Source organism: Dama dama, chromosome 9 (assembly GCF_033118175.1).
Source record: "Dama dama isolate Ldn47 chromosome 9, ASM3311817v1, whole genome shotgun sequence".
In the NCBI taxonomy this organism is placed as follows: Eukaryota; Metazoa; Chordata; class Mammalia; order Artiodactyla; family Cervidae; genus Dama; species Dama dama.
Genome location: NC_083689.1, coordinates 68,172,680 through 68,186,107, shown reverse-complemented (window position 1 = coordinate 68,186,107; position 13,428 = coordinate 68,172,680). Strand labels below are relative to the sequence as shown.

At 41.5% G+C, this 13,428-nt stretch overlaps 1 protein-coding gene across 2 annotated transcripts in view; it reads left to right on the top strand.

Annotated features, from left to right (window-relative positions):
- Positions 1-13,428, top strand: part of GEMIN5 (gem nuclear organelle associated protein 5) — a 42,901-nt gene that overhangs the window by 27,528 nt on the left and 1,945 nt on the right. For both annotated transcript variants that reach the window (XM_061151811.1, XM_061151810.1), the window contains exons 21-27: positions 349-496; positions 3,559-3,678; positions 4,184-4,394; positions 6,180-6,434; positions 10,413-10,575; positions 11,186-11,687; positions 13,054-13,150. In XM_061151811.1, coding sequence (XP_061007794.1) covers positions 349-496; positions 3,559-3,678; positions 4,184-4,394; positions 6,180-6,434; positions 10,413-10,575; positions 11,186-11,687; positions 13,054-13,150 — 1,496 coding nt within the window. The remainder of the gene's footprint in view (positions 1-348; positions 497-3,558; positions 3,679-4,183; positions 4,395-6,179; positions 6,435-10,412; positions 10,576-11,185; positions 11,688-13,053; positions 13,151-13,428) is intronic.

Sequence of the window (13,428 nt, the reverse complement as noted above, 5' to 3'; positions counted from 1 at the left end):
GGTCATGAGTGTACCTGAATTTCACTAACTGAATACACCGTTGTTAACTAGCACCTGTATCAAGAAATATAACATGATCAGCACCCTGGAAGCTTCTCTCACACTTTTTCACTCAGCCTGCATACACCCAAACAAGGGTAAGCACTGTCTGACTTCCATACTCTTGTACATTTGAATGTTGTACTATTTTTTTGTGTATTACATAATCAAAGAAACAATTTACATTTCAAAGTATAGGGATGGGGAGAGATGGATGAAACAAATGATCATAACAGCAACTTAATTACTATCTAAATGTTCTGCTTAATGCAGTGACTGACAACAAGCGTCTTCTTTTTTATTCCTAAGCTGGTTACCATGTGTGGGTGTGGGCCGTGGAAGCTTTTGCCAAACAGCTGTGTTTCCAGGACCAGCATGTCAAGGCTGCCTCTCACCTGCTTTCTATCCACAAAGTGTATGAGGCTGTGGAGCTGCTCAAGGCAAACCATTTCTACAGGTCTGTATGACCCAACAGTTGAACTAACAGTTGGATGTGATATGAAATTAACCTATGTAACAATTCTGTTTCCTGACCACCATCATAAAACCTTTACTGTAATTAAACATCTCAAATGTATAAAAATAGTATGTTCACTAGCTTAACAAACATCAACACATCCACCACCTATACTTAACAAATGTTAACTCTCAGCAATATTTGCCACTGATCTTTTTTTAAATTTCTTTATAAAGTATCACAAATGGAGAAAACAGCATGATACAAATGAACAACTTAATGAATTATTAAAAGAGGAAATTTTTTAACCTGGGAAGGAAGAAGTATAATATTCTAGACTTGGCTGAATTGCCTTTCCCCAGTTTTGTCTTCATCCCTTCTCTAGCAATAATAACCACTCTGAGACTGATGCTGTTCAACTGAATATTCTTTCACTGCAATACATATGTAAGTACAGAAAACAAAAGCAACAAAGTATGTTTTCTTTTAAACATTGTACTAGTATTTATTTTTATTTATTTATTTGACTCTGCCGGGTCTTAGTTGCTGCACGTGGGATCTAGTTCCCTGACCAGGGATTGGACCCCAGCCCCCTACATTGGGAGCTCAGAGTCTAAGCCACTGAACCACCAGGGATGTTCCCAAAATATTTCTTATACACAGCATACAACTGGGTTTTGTTTTTTTATCCAGTCTGATAGTCTCTGCCTTTTAATTGCAGTGTTTTAATGTAAATATTGGTGTGATTGATTTAAATCTACCATCTTGCTATTTTCTTTTCCCCCCTTCTTTCGGACTAACTTTTTTATCTCCAATACTGGCTTCTCAGCTATAATCCTTTATTTTCTTAATGGTTACTTTAGGATTTATGATGAGCATTTCTAATTTATCAGTTTACCTCCAATAATATTGTACCAGTTCTTGCATACGTCACAGTTCTTTCTTTCTTCCTATCCATTCCACTGTTGCTGTCATATATTTGACATACTATGTACATGTTAAAACCCCACATTACAATGTTAAAATTTTTGCTTTAAACAATGAGCTATCTTTTTAAGTTTTTAAACATTTTCTTCTTTTTGCCCATATACTTATTCCCAACACTTTCCATCCTCTTATGTAGATCCAAATTTCCAGTTGTTATCAATTCCTTCTTCACCTAAAGAACTCCAGCATTTTTTTTCTAGTGTGATTCCGCTGGTGACACACTCCATCAACTTGTCTGTAAAAGTCTTTAATTTTGCCATTATTTTAAAGAACATTTCAGTGGGTGTAGACTTCCAGGTTTCTAAGGTTTTGTCTTTCTGTGCTTCACAGATATCATTCCATTTTTTCTTGGCTTGCATTGTTGACTACGGTATTTATTCTTACCTTTGCTACATAGGATTTTTTTTTCCTGTTTGTAGGACTTTATCCACCACTGATTTTTCAGCCATTTCATATGGCTTTGATGAGACTTTCTTTTTGTTTATCCTCTTCTGGTTTGTTGTCTTCCTTTAGAGCATGCTGGACACTTTTGGCAAGCAGTCAAGTTCCCTACAGATCAGCTTGATCTCATGGCTGTTTTTAAGCTTTCTTAGGGCAGGTGCAGAAAAATCCATAGACTAGAATTAGTTTGCCCTCCTACCTTGTAGTGTCTTTACTGAATGTGTTGTGTAATTCAACAAATCAGAAGTAGATGTCGGGGGTGGTCAAAACTTGTATGTCTCCTGCCCTGAATGAGCCCTGGGAATTAGTCAGCTTATGGCTCCCTGATTATTCTTTGTCCAGCCTTAAGGCCTTTCCTCCATGTACAGCTTTGTGTTTAAACCAGAGATTCCACAGTATCCATAAGCACCATTGTGGAGCTCTTTCTCTGAACAGCTTCTTCCTTCCTACTATCCTGCCCCACAGATTCCAACTGCTTCGTCTCCATTCAGCCCTAACTGCGGAGGCTCTGCTGGAGTTTCTTCTAGGAAGATGGTTTTAGGCAGAAAGCCAGGGCCAGGGCCAGGATTGAACTCACAGCATGTTTTCTTTTCTCCAGGATGACAGTCCTGTGCTGCCTCACGTCCAGTGTTTGAAAACACTTGTTTTGTACCTATTTTCTCCAGTGTTTTAATTTTGTGACAGGAGAATACATATGGTCTTAGTTATCACCCCATTATGGCTGGAAATAGAGGTCTTCTTAAAATATTGCTCTGTCTAAAGCACTTTAGTCTAAAACACTGACTCCACTGACTTTACATTGGCTGCTAACCAGAAGCTGTATGTCATTTGGAAAATAGTAGTTCAGTGAGTTACACAGATCCTCCAAATGTTAACACATTTCATTAAAAAAAAAAAAAATATATATATATATATATATAAATGACACTCCTTACTTCATCAGAAAAGTCTAACTTTGGGGAAGCTGTCAGGCTCACCGTGGGAGGGACAAGATTCCTAAAACTCTAATTTTCACTTGAAAGCTCAGATTTTATCACTGGCAACAGTACTCTTTTGGTTGGTTTCCGTGAAATGATAGGCTTACTTTGCTCATTTTTGAGAAAACATCTGCCAGATACTCAATGCTAAGTAACTGTCGTTTGTATGTTAGTCATTCTTTCGAGAAGTAATGAGGTTCCATCAATATTAACCTGACATTTAGTGAAATCATTTTTCCTTTTCAAGGAAATTTACCTTTTAAAAAAAAAACTACAAGAGCCACTACCTCCTGGATCCTTGCTCTGGGTGCCAGCAGTGTACCCACCATTGCTTTTGCATCATCAGTACAAATGTCAACACAGTAAGAAAAGGCAAATAATCTCGACATTATTATGAAATAGTCTTGACCTCATGAACCCCCTGAAAGGGCCTTGGGTACTCCCAGGAATTCACAGACCACACTTTAAGTACTGCTGATCTAGGTGAAGAACAGATGAAAAGCGCAGCTTGCGTTTTCTAACTTGCCGCGAGATGCAGGAATACAGTTGTTTTATGGGAAGTTGGAGTAAGACAGATAACACAGAAGGCTTATCCTATCTTGCAACGCCCTCCTAGGGCTTTTTTCAGAGTGGCTTATTACCTCTTCTTGCCTCTAGGGAAGCTATTGCAATTGCCAAGGCCCGGCTGCGCCCAGAGGACCCAATCATAAAAGACCTGTACCTCAGCTGGGGAGCCGTCCTAGAAAAAGACGGCCACTATGCCTTAGCAGCAAAATGGTAAGTCTGAGTGCATCCAGACAAAGAAGAGCTTCTGCAAAGAGCAGGACAAGAGCGGAAGTAAGTTTAGAGGTGGGGGTGAAGTGACTAGCAAATTAAAAAGCATATGTGTATTAAACCCAGCTTCATTAAGATTCAGCAAGGTCTACCTACTTGATATTTACATAAGTCACCATAACTGTTCAAGAAATCCTAGTAGCAGGTTCAGAAGTTACTCCTTTCTTCAGGGATGTCTTGCATCATTAAATTTGGAAAAAGGGAGGGAATGACTCTTTTGCTTGGGTTCAGCTCAGCAACTGCTGGGGTTCCTTTATGCCCTTCACCTCCATGCTGCTGCCTGTTCTGTGCCGGGCTGGCCTCAGCCTTGACGGGGCAGCCGCAGGCAGGGACAGAGCTGGGACCACAGGAAGCCAGGCAAGTCAGCGTGAACAAAAAGAAATGATTCCACCTCTGGGGAGCAGGAGTAGGCAGTCTTTTTATGTTTGATTTTTCTTTTGTATCTTAGCTATTTAGGGGCCACTTCAGCTTATGATGCAGCCAAAGTTTTGGCCAAAAAGGGGGATGCGGCATCACTTAGGACGGCAGCAGAGTTGGCCTCCATCATGGGAGAGAATGAGTTGTCGGCTTCCCTGGCTCTAAGATGTGCCCAAGAACTGCTTCTGGCCCGGAACTGGGTGGGAGCCCAGGAGGCCCTGCAGCTCCACACAAGTCTAAAGGTCAGTCTGTTTGCCTCTCCTGCTTTTAGGAGGGAGCCCCAGATCCTCTCCAGTCACATTCCAAGTGCATTACCCAGTTGCACAAGCTGAACCAATCTGGCAGGATTCTTAGAAGTGTCCAGCAAGCCCTGACCATACTATCCCATCTAAGTACCCCGGGGCTTGCAGTTGCCATATTCAGAGTAAGAGATAATGTGGTTATCAGCAGTGATTCTCATTGCTTAGCAGTTGAATAGCCTTTAGTCAGCTCAGCCCCTGTGCTGCTTCGTTGATGTCATCAGCACAAAAATGACAAGGGAGAGGGTCTGCTTTGAAGAGGGAGATGGATCAGCTTTAAGAGAAATCACCGTGCTCTGCCTATAGGAGCCCTCCTCAGCTGCATGCCGTGGTGAATTTGGGTAAAATGAAAACATTTTGTTAGGGACTTCCCTGGTGGTCCAGGGGTTGAGAATCCACCTTGCAGTGCAGCATATGCGGGTTCTATGCCTGGTCAGGGAACTAGGACCCCACATGCCACAGAGCAACTAGGCCTGCGCACCAGACCTATAGACTCCACGTGCCACGAGAGGTCCCGCGTGACCACAACTCAGACCTGACGCAGCCAAATTAAAGAAAAATTCTTCATTAAATGTTTTGTTCCCATCTGGTTAAAAATCAGTAACTTTTTCAATATATGTCTTTTTCGACACATCAACATTGTCTCCTTCGATATATCAACATTGAGATTATCTTAAAAGCCTTAGCAAAAACTAGTTTTGAAACCATGTAAACATTTGGTTCATTTTAGAGAGTTTTGCTTGTCAGATATTATATGAACTTTTTTAGTTCCTCTGTCCCTTCAGTAGAATAACTGGGCCTAACGACAGTTCCTAGCTGAATGTTCAAAGCCCAAGAAAAATACTAGGTGAGGAGGTAGCTTTCTGGGAAATGCAGAATAAAAGTGGAGGCAAAAGTGGAACATCTTCAGTATCACGTGGCACATTATTTACAGAGTGACCAAACAGAGGGAGATTGAGTTATCCACCACCACAACAAAAAAAAACGTTTCCAGAATGGTTATCTAGTACTTCTTTTTTGTTCTTTTAACATCCTTAACAAAGCAAGAAGACAAATGTTCTGCTGAGGCCTATGTTGCCTGTGCTTTCCCAAGCTTAGCTGAGAAAATATTACAAGGATACATATGGAATCTCATGGCAGCTGAAAATTCTGTAAAAGATAAGGATTTTTCTAGGCCTTTTGTCTGTGCTCTGTTCTATTCCAGTTGGTTCCCTCTGTTAAACCTACTTGGATGTAGCCCCTGACCACTGCCCCAGGTCTCAGACCCACACAGCTCATCTGCTCCAACACTTCTGTCCATGATGCTTTAACATTTGTATTCCTTCATCTGAAGTCTGGGCAGAGGAAGGAACTAAATGAGTCCAACCCATCTTTTCTCACACTGGCCACAAATCTTAAGTGGCTGGCCCATGTGCAGCTTAAATATCAGTGAGTAGGGCTATAGTTAGGGTTTCATGTTATAAAATATGGTTGCTTGAGCTCCAAGAACTGTGGGTGAGAATTCCCAAAAAGGCTAGGATCCCAAAGATCCTAGAAAAATCATCTGTTAGATCACTTCTTCCCTCCCCTCCGCCCCCACACACAAGACTCACATTGGGCTGGCAGCCCACTGAGGGGGTATGGTTGCTGCAGATACAGAGGGGGAGAATCTGAGAGACTGGGTAAAAGTCCTAGATAATGGAGCACTTCCCTGTGTAACAGTTCCTCTCCTTTGTTTTTGGGTTCTAGGGTCAGAGATTGGTGTTTTGCCTTCTAGAGCTACTGTCCAAGCACCGGGAGGAAAATCAGCTCTCTGAGGGCAAAAGTTCCTTCTCTTCTTACAATGCTTGGCCCACAGACAGTGAAGGGTCCTTCGTGGAGAGGGTGACTGCAATATGGAAGAGCGCCTTCAGCCTCCACTCCCCAGAGCAGTACCAGGCAGCATTTCAGCAGCTACAAAATATCAAGTACCCATCTGCTACAAGTAACACTCCCTCCAAACAGGTACACCCTCTTCCTGAGCTTCTGATATTCAGTCAGTTCAGTTCAGTCGCTCAGTCATGTCCGACTCTGCGACCCCATGAATCGCAGCATGCCAGGCCTCCCTGTCCTTCACCAACTCCCAGAGTTTACTCAAACTCACGCCCATCAAGTTGGTGATGCCATCCAGCCATCTCATCCTCTGTCGTCCCCTTCTCCTCCTGCCCCCAATCCCTCCCAGCATCAGGGTCTTTGCCAATTAATCAACTCTTCGCATGAGGTGGCCAAAGTACTGGAGTTTCAGCTTCAGCATCAGTCCTTCCAATGAACACCCAGGACTGATCTCCAAAACTTTAGGATGGACTGGTTGGATCTCCTTGCAGTCCAAGGGACTCTCAAGAGTCTTCTCCAACACCACGGTTCAAAAGCATCAATTTTTCGGCACTCAGCTTTCTTCACAGTCCAACTCTCACACCCATACATGACCACTGGAAAAACCATAGCCTTGACGGACGTTTGTTGGCAAAGTAATGTCTCTGCTTTTTAATATGCTATCTAGGTTGGTCATAACTTTCCTTCCAAGGAGTAAGCGTCTTTTAATTTCATGGCTGCAGTTACCATCCGCAGTGATTTTGGAGCCCATAAAAATGAAGTCTGACACTGTTTCCACTGTCTCCCCATCTATTTCCCATGAAGTGATGGGACCAGATGCCATGATCTTAGTTTTCTGAATGTTAAGCTTTAAGCCAACTTTTTCACTCTCCTCTTTCACTTTTTTTTACTTTTTTAGTTCCTCTTCACTCTCTGTCATAAGGGTGGTGTCATCTGCATATCTGAGGTTATTGATATTTTTCCCGGCAATCTTGATTCCAGCTTGTGCTTCTTCCAGCCCAGCGTTTCTCATGATGTTTCTGCATATAAGTTAAATAAGCAGGGTGACAATATACGGCCTTGATGTACTCCTTTTCCTATTTGGAACCAGTCTGTTGTTCCATGTCCAGTTCTAACTGTTGCTTCCTGACCTGTATATAGGTTTCTCAAGAGGCAGATCAGGTGGTCTGGTAGGCCCATCTCTTTCAGAATTTTCCACGGTTTATTGTGATCCACACAATCGAAGGCTTTGGCATAGTCAATAAAGCAGAAATAGATGTTTTTCTGGAACTCTCTTGCTTTTTCAATGATCCAGCGGATATTGGCAATTTGATCTCTGGTTCCTCTGCCTTTTCTAAAACCAACCAGCTTGAACATCTGGAAGTTCTCGGTTCACGTATTGCTGAAGCCTGGCTTGGAGAATTTTGAGCACTACTTTACTAGTGTGTGAGATGAGTGCAATTGTGCGATAGTTTGAGCATTCTTTGGCATTGCCTTTCTTGGGGATTGGAATGAAAACTGACCTTTTCCAGTCCTGTGGCCACTGCTTAGTTTTCCCAATTTGCTGGCATATTGAGTGCAGCACTTTCACAGCATCATCTTTCAGGATTTGAAATAGCTCAACTGGAATTCCATCACATCCACTAGCTTTGTTCGTAGTGATGCTTTCTAAGGCCCACTTGACTTCACATTCCAGGATGTCTGGCTCTAGGTCAGTGATCACACCATTGTGATTATCTGGGTCGTGATGATCTTTTTTGTACAGTTCTGTGTATTCTTGCCACCTCTTCTTAATATCTTCTGCTTCTGTTAGGTCCATACCATTTTGGTCCTTTATTGAATCCATCTTTGCCTGAAATGTTCCCTTGGTATCTCTAATTTTCTTGAAGAGATCTCTAGTCTTTCCCATTCTGTTGTTTTCCTTTATTTCTTTGCATTGATCGCTGAGGAAGGCTTTCTTATCTCTCCCGGCTATTCTTTGGAACTCCACATTCAAATGGGAATATCTTGTTTCCTTTGCTTTTCGCTTCTCTTCTTTTCACAGCTATTTGTAAGGCCTCTTCAGACAACCATTTTGCCTTTTTGCATTTCTTTTCCATGGGGATGGTCTTGATCCCTGTCTCCTGTACAATGTCACAAACCTCCGTCCATAGTTCATCAGGCTCTCTGTCTATCAGATCTAGTCCCTTAAATCTATTTCCTACTTCCACTGTATAGTCATAAGGGATTTGATTTAGGTCATACCTGAATGGTCTAGTGGTTTTTCCTACTTTCTTCAGTTTAAGTCTAAATTTGGTAATAAGGAGTTCATGATCTGAGCCACAGTCAGCTCCTGGTCTTGTTTTTGCCGACTGTATAGAGCTTCTCCATCTTTGGCTGCATAGAATATAATCAGTCTGATTTCGGTGTTGGCCATCTGGTGACGTCCATGTGTAGAGTCTTCTCTTGTGTTGTTGGAAGAGGGTGTTTGCTATGACCAGTTCTCTTGGCAAAACTCTATTAGCCTTTGCCCTGCTTCATTCCGTACTCCAAGGCCAAATTTGCCTGTTACTCCAGGTGTTTCTTGACTTCCTACTTTTGCATTCCAGTCCCCTATAATGAAAAGGACATCTTTTTTTGGGTGTTAGTTCTAAAAGGTCTTGTGTATTAGTCACTCAGTAGTAAGACTTCTCTAACCCCTGTCTAGTATAATAAGGAAACATGTAGAATGCCAGTTTGCATTTCAGAAAAGACTAAGCCAGGCCCAGGAAACTGGAAAGATCCCTTGAGGGTAATTAGAGCCCTTCATCTCTGAAATTAGTCTTTGATCAGCATTCCCTTCTAAAGGAGGGAAAAAAAGTCTAAAAACAACAACAAAAAAAAGCACAGTTAATAAGTACCCATCATTGGAATTAACAGATATTCATATTCTGTCATTTTTGCTTCAGAGTCTTTTGGTTTGGTTTTGTATATTTTGCTTTTAGTTAAAGAATACATCCAAGTCGAAGTCCCTCAATGTTCCCCTGCCCAGTCCCATTCCCCTGCCCTAGCTCACCAACATTTTAGCCCCTGCATCAGACGTGTTATTTTGTGGCTTGTTTATGTGACTGTTGTTTGTAAAATCTGTCCATATTGATAGGAAGAGAACAAACTGATTCATTACAGCTGCTCTACTCATCCTATGGAAACATCTCAGTTTATCCACTTTTTTTTTTTCTTTAATGAAAAACATTATTCTATTTTTGAGGAATAAGATGTTCTCAGGTAGTATAGCACTTTGGAAAACTGTGTGGCAGTTTCTTATAATTAAACATATATGCACGATGACCAAGCAACCCCACTGCCTAGATATTTCACCGAAAGAAGTGAACTTAGGTGTCTACACAGTCTAGTACAGAAACATTCACAGCAGATTGGTTCATATAGCCAAACAGAAACAACCCAAATGTCCATCAGTTGGCAAATGGGTATACAAACTACAGTATTACCATATAGTGGAAAGCTATACTATACAACAATAAAAAGGAACAAATTACAAATGAAAAAAGAGTATCAGTGAATCTTGAAAGCATTATGATAAGTCAAAGAATCAAGTCACAAAAGACTACAGAGTCTACTGTTCCATTCATATGAATTCTAGAAAAGACAAAATGATACTGGCAAAAACTAGATCAGAGGTTGCCAAGGGATGGGGAGAGGGGAGTTGACTGCAAAGGGGTTTAAAGTGAAAATATCACATCCTATGTCTTGATTTTGGTAGTGGTTATACTAAATGTATGTATATATACATATATGTTTGTCAGAACTCATCAAATTGCACAGTTAAAATTCAAAATTTTCTTAATTACACTCCAGATTTTCTTTTAATTATAGCTTTTAGTTCCAGAAAGTCACTTTTTATTTTAATTAAATGCAAATATCAAGGCATTTTCTTAGCCTGAACAGACTTTAAAACTGGACTTTGTATACTGCTGTGCAACTAAATATGAATGTTTTCAATGAGGAAGCAAAAATGGGTGGTGGGATAGGAGGACCTTTCTTAAATGTGAACTGTGTGTACTTCCCAAATACTGTAAATAGGAGCATTTCTGGTGTCATCCCAGTGCTTGCTGTGCAAAGATGCTTACCTGAGACTCTGGCTCTTCTCTCCAGCTCCTGCTCCACATTTGCCATGACCTGACCTTGGCAGTGCTAAGCCAGGAAGCGGGCTCCTGGGACGCAGCTGTGGAAGGACTGCTTCGGGCTGTGATGCGGAGCTACGACTCAGGAAACTTCACCATCATGCAGGAAGTGCACTCAGCCTTTCTTCCACAGGGTAAAGGACCCCCAGCCCTGCTGGGGCACACCCACTGAAGGACGATATAACCACTGCCAGTGGTGTGGCAGCAGGAGTACATAGGTTGTTGAAAGACATAGATGAGCCACAGTGTCATTTAGTAGAAAGTCTGAATTCTCTTACCCAAACTCCTAAGAGGTAGTTAGCATGACTGAGCTGTTTTCCTTTACTCATCCTACCTACCTTAGTGTTTCCTATATACTTTCCTACACATAGCTAGAGAGAGAAATAGCAGTGTACTCACATGTTATAAAAAGAATAGAGAAAACATTCCTTGAGCTACACAATTAGTCACTGACCTAAAACATTAGGACACATCAGAACACAGTGCTATCTTAGCCCCAGAGCCTACAATGGGACAGATGAAATACTTCTTTCTGTCATGCTTTACATGGCTTATAGCAGTGAGGACACTATCTTAGGCCAGAAGCTCTGGTTGGCTTTTGCTGGAAAGCATGCGGTCCCATGGATCACTGCCATTCTTTTTCTTGGGATCTGATTGGCCTCTTGGATGACAGGAAACATGTGGGCAGGATGTCAGATTTCTGGCAGACAAAGAAATAAACCACCCTAAATCCTTTTCTTCTAGGCTGTGACCACCTAAGAGACAAACTGGGTGATCATCAGTCCCCCACAACACCAGCTTTCAAAAGTCTGAAGGCCTTTTTTATTTATGGACGTCTGTATGAATTCTGGTGGTCTCTCTCTGGGCCTTGCCCCGAGTCCAGTGTCTGGGTAAGAGCTGCTCACGGAAGTAAAACCTCTGCTGAACAGAGTCAAGAGGTTGACAGTGTCAGCCCTGAAGAAACTGACCCCAAAGCTCCCCAGCCAGAGCCAAGCAGGACTCCAGAACTAGACGTGAGACTTACAGAAGAAGGTGAACAAATGCAGAATGCCTGTAAGGAGCTCTTGTCAGAAAAGCATGCTGGTCTCCAAAATGCACAGAGAACTGTTGCTGAAGTCCAAGAGACCTTGGCAGAAATGATCCGCCAACACCAGAAGAGTCAACTCTGTAAATCCACAGCAAATGGCCCTGATAAGAATGAACCTGAACAGGAAGAAGAGTCCCTCTCTCATCCTCAGAACCAGTGGTAAGTACTGATTCAGTACGATGTGTAAATAAAATCCCCTGCTGGACTCTCACATGGTACTTGGTGAGGCTGATCAGGCCACCTGGAAGCCCCACAGTGCAGTCATTAAGGCACAGGCTTTGGGGTCAGATGTGGGGTTCCAGTCCTGGTCCTAAGTGACCTCAGGAGTCTTAATGTCTCTTGAGCTTTAGTTCCCTTATCCATAAATGGAGTTCCAACCCGATCCTTGCTTGTTTTGACAAACAAAATCACAAATATTGTTAATGAAATAATACAATGAAACCCTTTTGTGCAAGATTCCCAAAAAATCAGTCATGTAAAACAGGGAGTTGCAGTATTACATCATTAATGAAAACCACTGTTTTTCTTCCTTTGGCCACCCTCCATGGCTTGTGGAATTTTAGTTCCTTGACCAGGGATTCAGTCTGCACCCTCAGCAGTGAAAACAGAGTCCTAAACACTGGACTGCCAGGGAATTCCCAAAACCATTGTTTTTTAATTTTTCAGTACTATCCCAAAAAACACACCAAAAGGGTAGTGTATAGAATTACACACCAAACTGTAAAAAATCCCAAATGATCAGATTGCTGCAGCATCCTAATCACCTCTACTGAAAACAAGGACCAGGTAGGTGATCACTGATCACTTTAGAGCCCCTTTGTATTGTCACAGGGCACTCGGCTGTGCCATCTGCAGTGATTAGCACTTACGGGTTAGTTGTTATGCTGAGTACCTTTTACCTCATGTCCCTGCCAGCACAGGGCCTAAAATATCTTAACTAGTACAGTCAATAAACTTATAGCTATTATTACTAACTTTTAAAAATTAAAATTACATTTGTTGCTTTAAAAATACAATTGAAATCTTGAGTCAAAGTTCTGAGTACTTCTCTAGAGAGCTACACTCTAAGCAGCACTATACGTTTGGTTTTAGTAATAAGAAAAACATTAAACAGTTCTCTAATGAGCAGCTCTCAACCTTTGGATCAGAGGGCCCCTTTAAGAAGTTTAAGACACTTCCCAGAAAAATGTGCATCCATACACCCTGAGGGTAGGGACCCCTGCTCTGTTCGACCCATTACCCAGAGAAATCCAGGCCCTCTGCACTTGGCTGCAGGTTGAATCCCCTGAAGATCCTTAATTCTTCCTGAAGCTGTGTGTCTAAGAAATGGGAATTTAGAAAGTGGTGAGGAACGATACCGCATTTTGAAAACTTTATATCACATCACATTAAATTCCCTTCTCTTAGCCTTAGTATTTAAAGATGAGAGTTAAAGACCCAGATGACAAAAGTAATTTACAACATAATGGATTTAAAGTTATGTGCAGCAAGACATATGACTTGTAACTTTTTTTATTATCACTAGTAAAGAAGAAAAAAATGAACCAGTTTCTTTGCCTGAATTAACCAAAAGACTTACAGAGGCAAACGAGAGAATAGCTAAGTTTCCTGAGAGTATTAAGGTAAGATATATTAGCAGTTCGTTTGGTAAAATATTACTTTTTGTATTGTCAATTGACTACACCAAATTCTTTAATGTCATCTGAATTCTGTACATATTTGTGTATATTTAAAAATTGATGATCTAATTGCCTTTGATGAGCTACAGTGTTTTGTGAGAATACAGTGATTGATACCACAAGCAGTTTTATACTTCAGCCTTCAGAGAAATCTATAGGAGGTAAAGTAAAATTGTGCCATGTATCTGATCGTTTACAAATGGATAGGTGCATTTGAATGT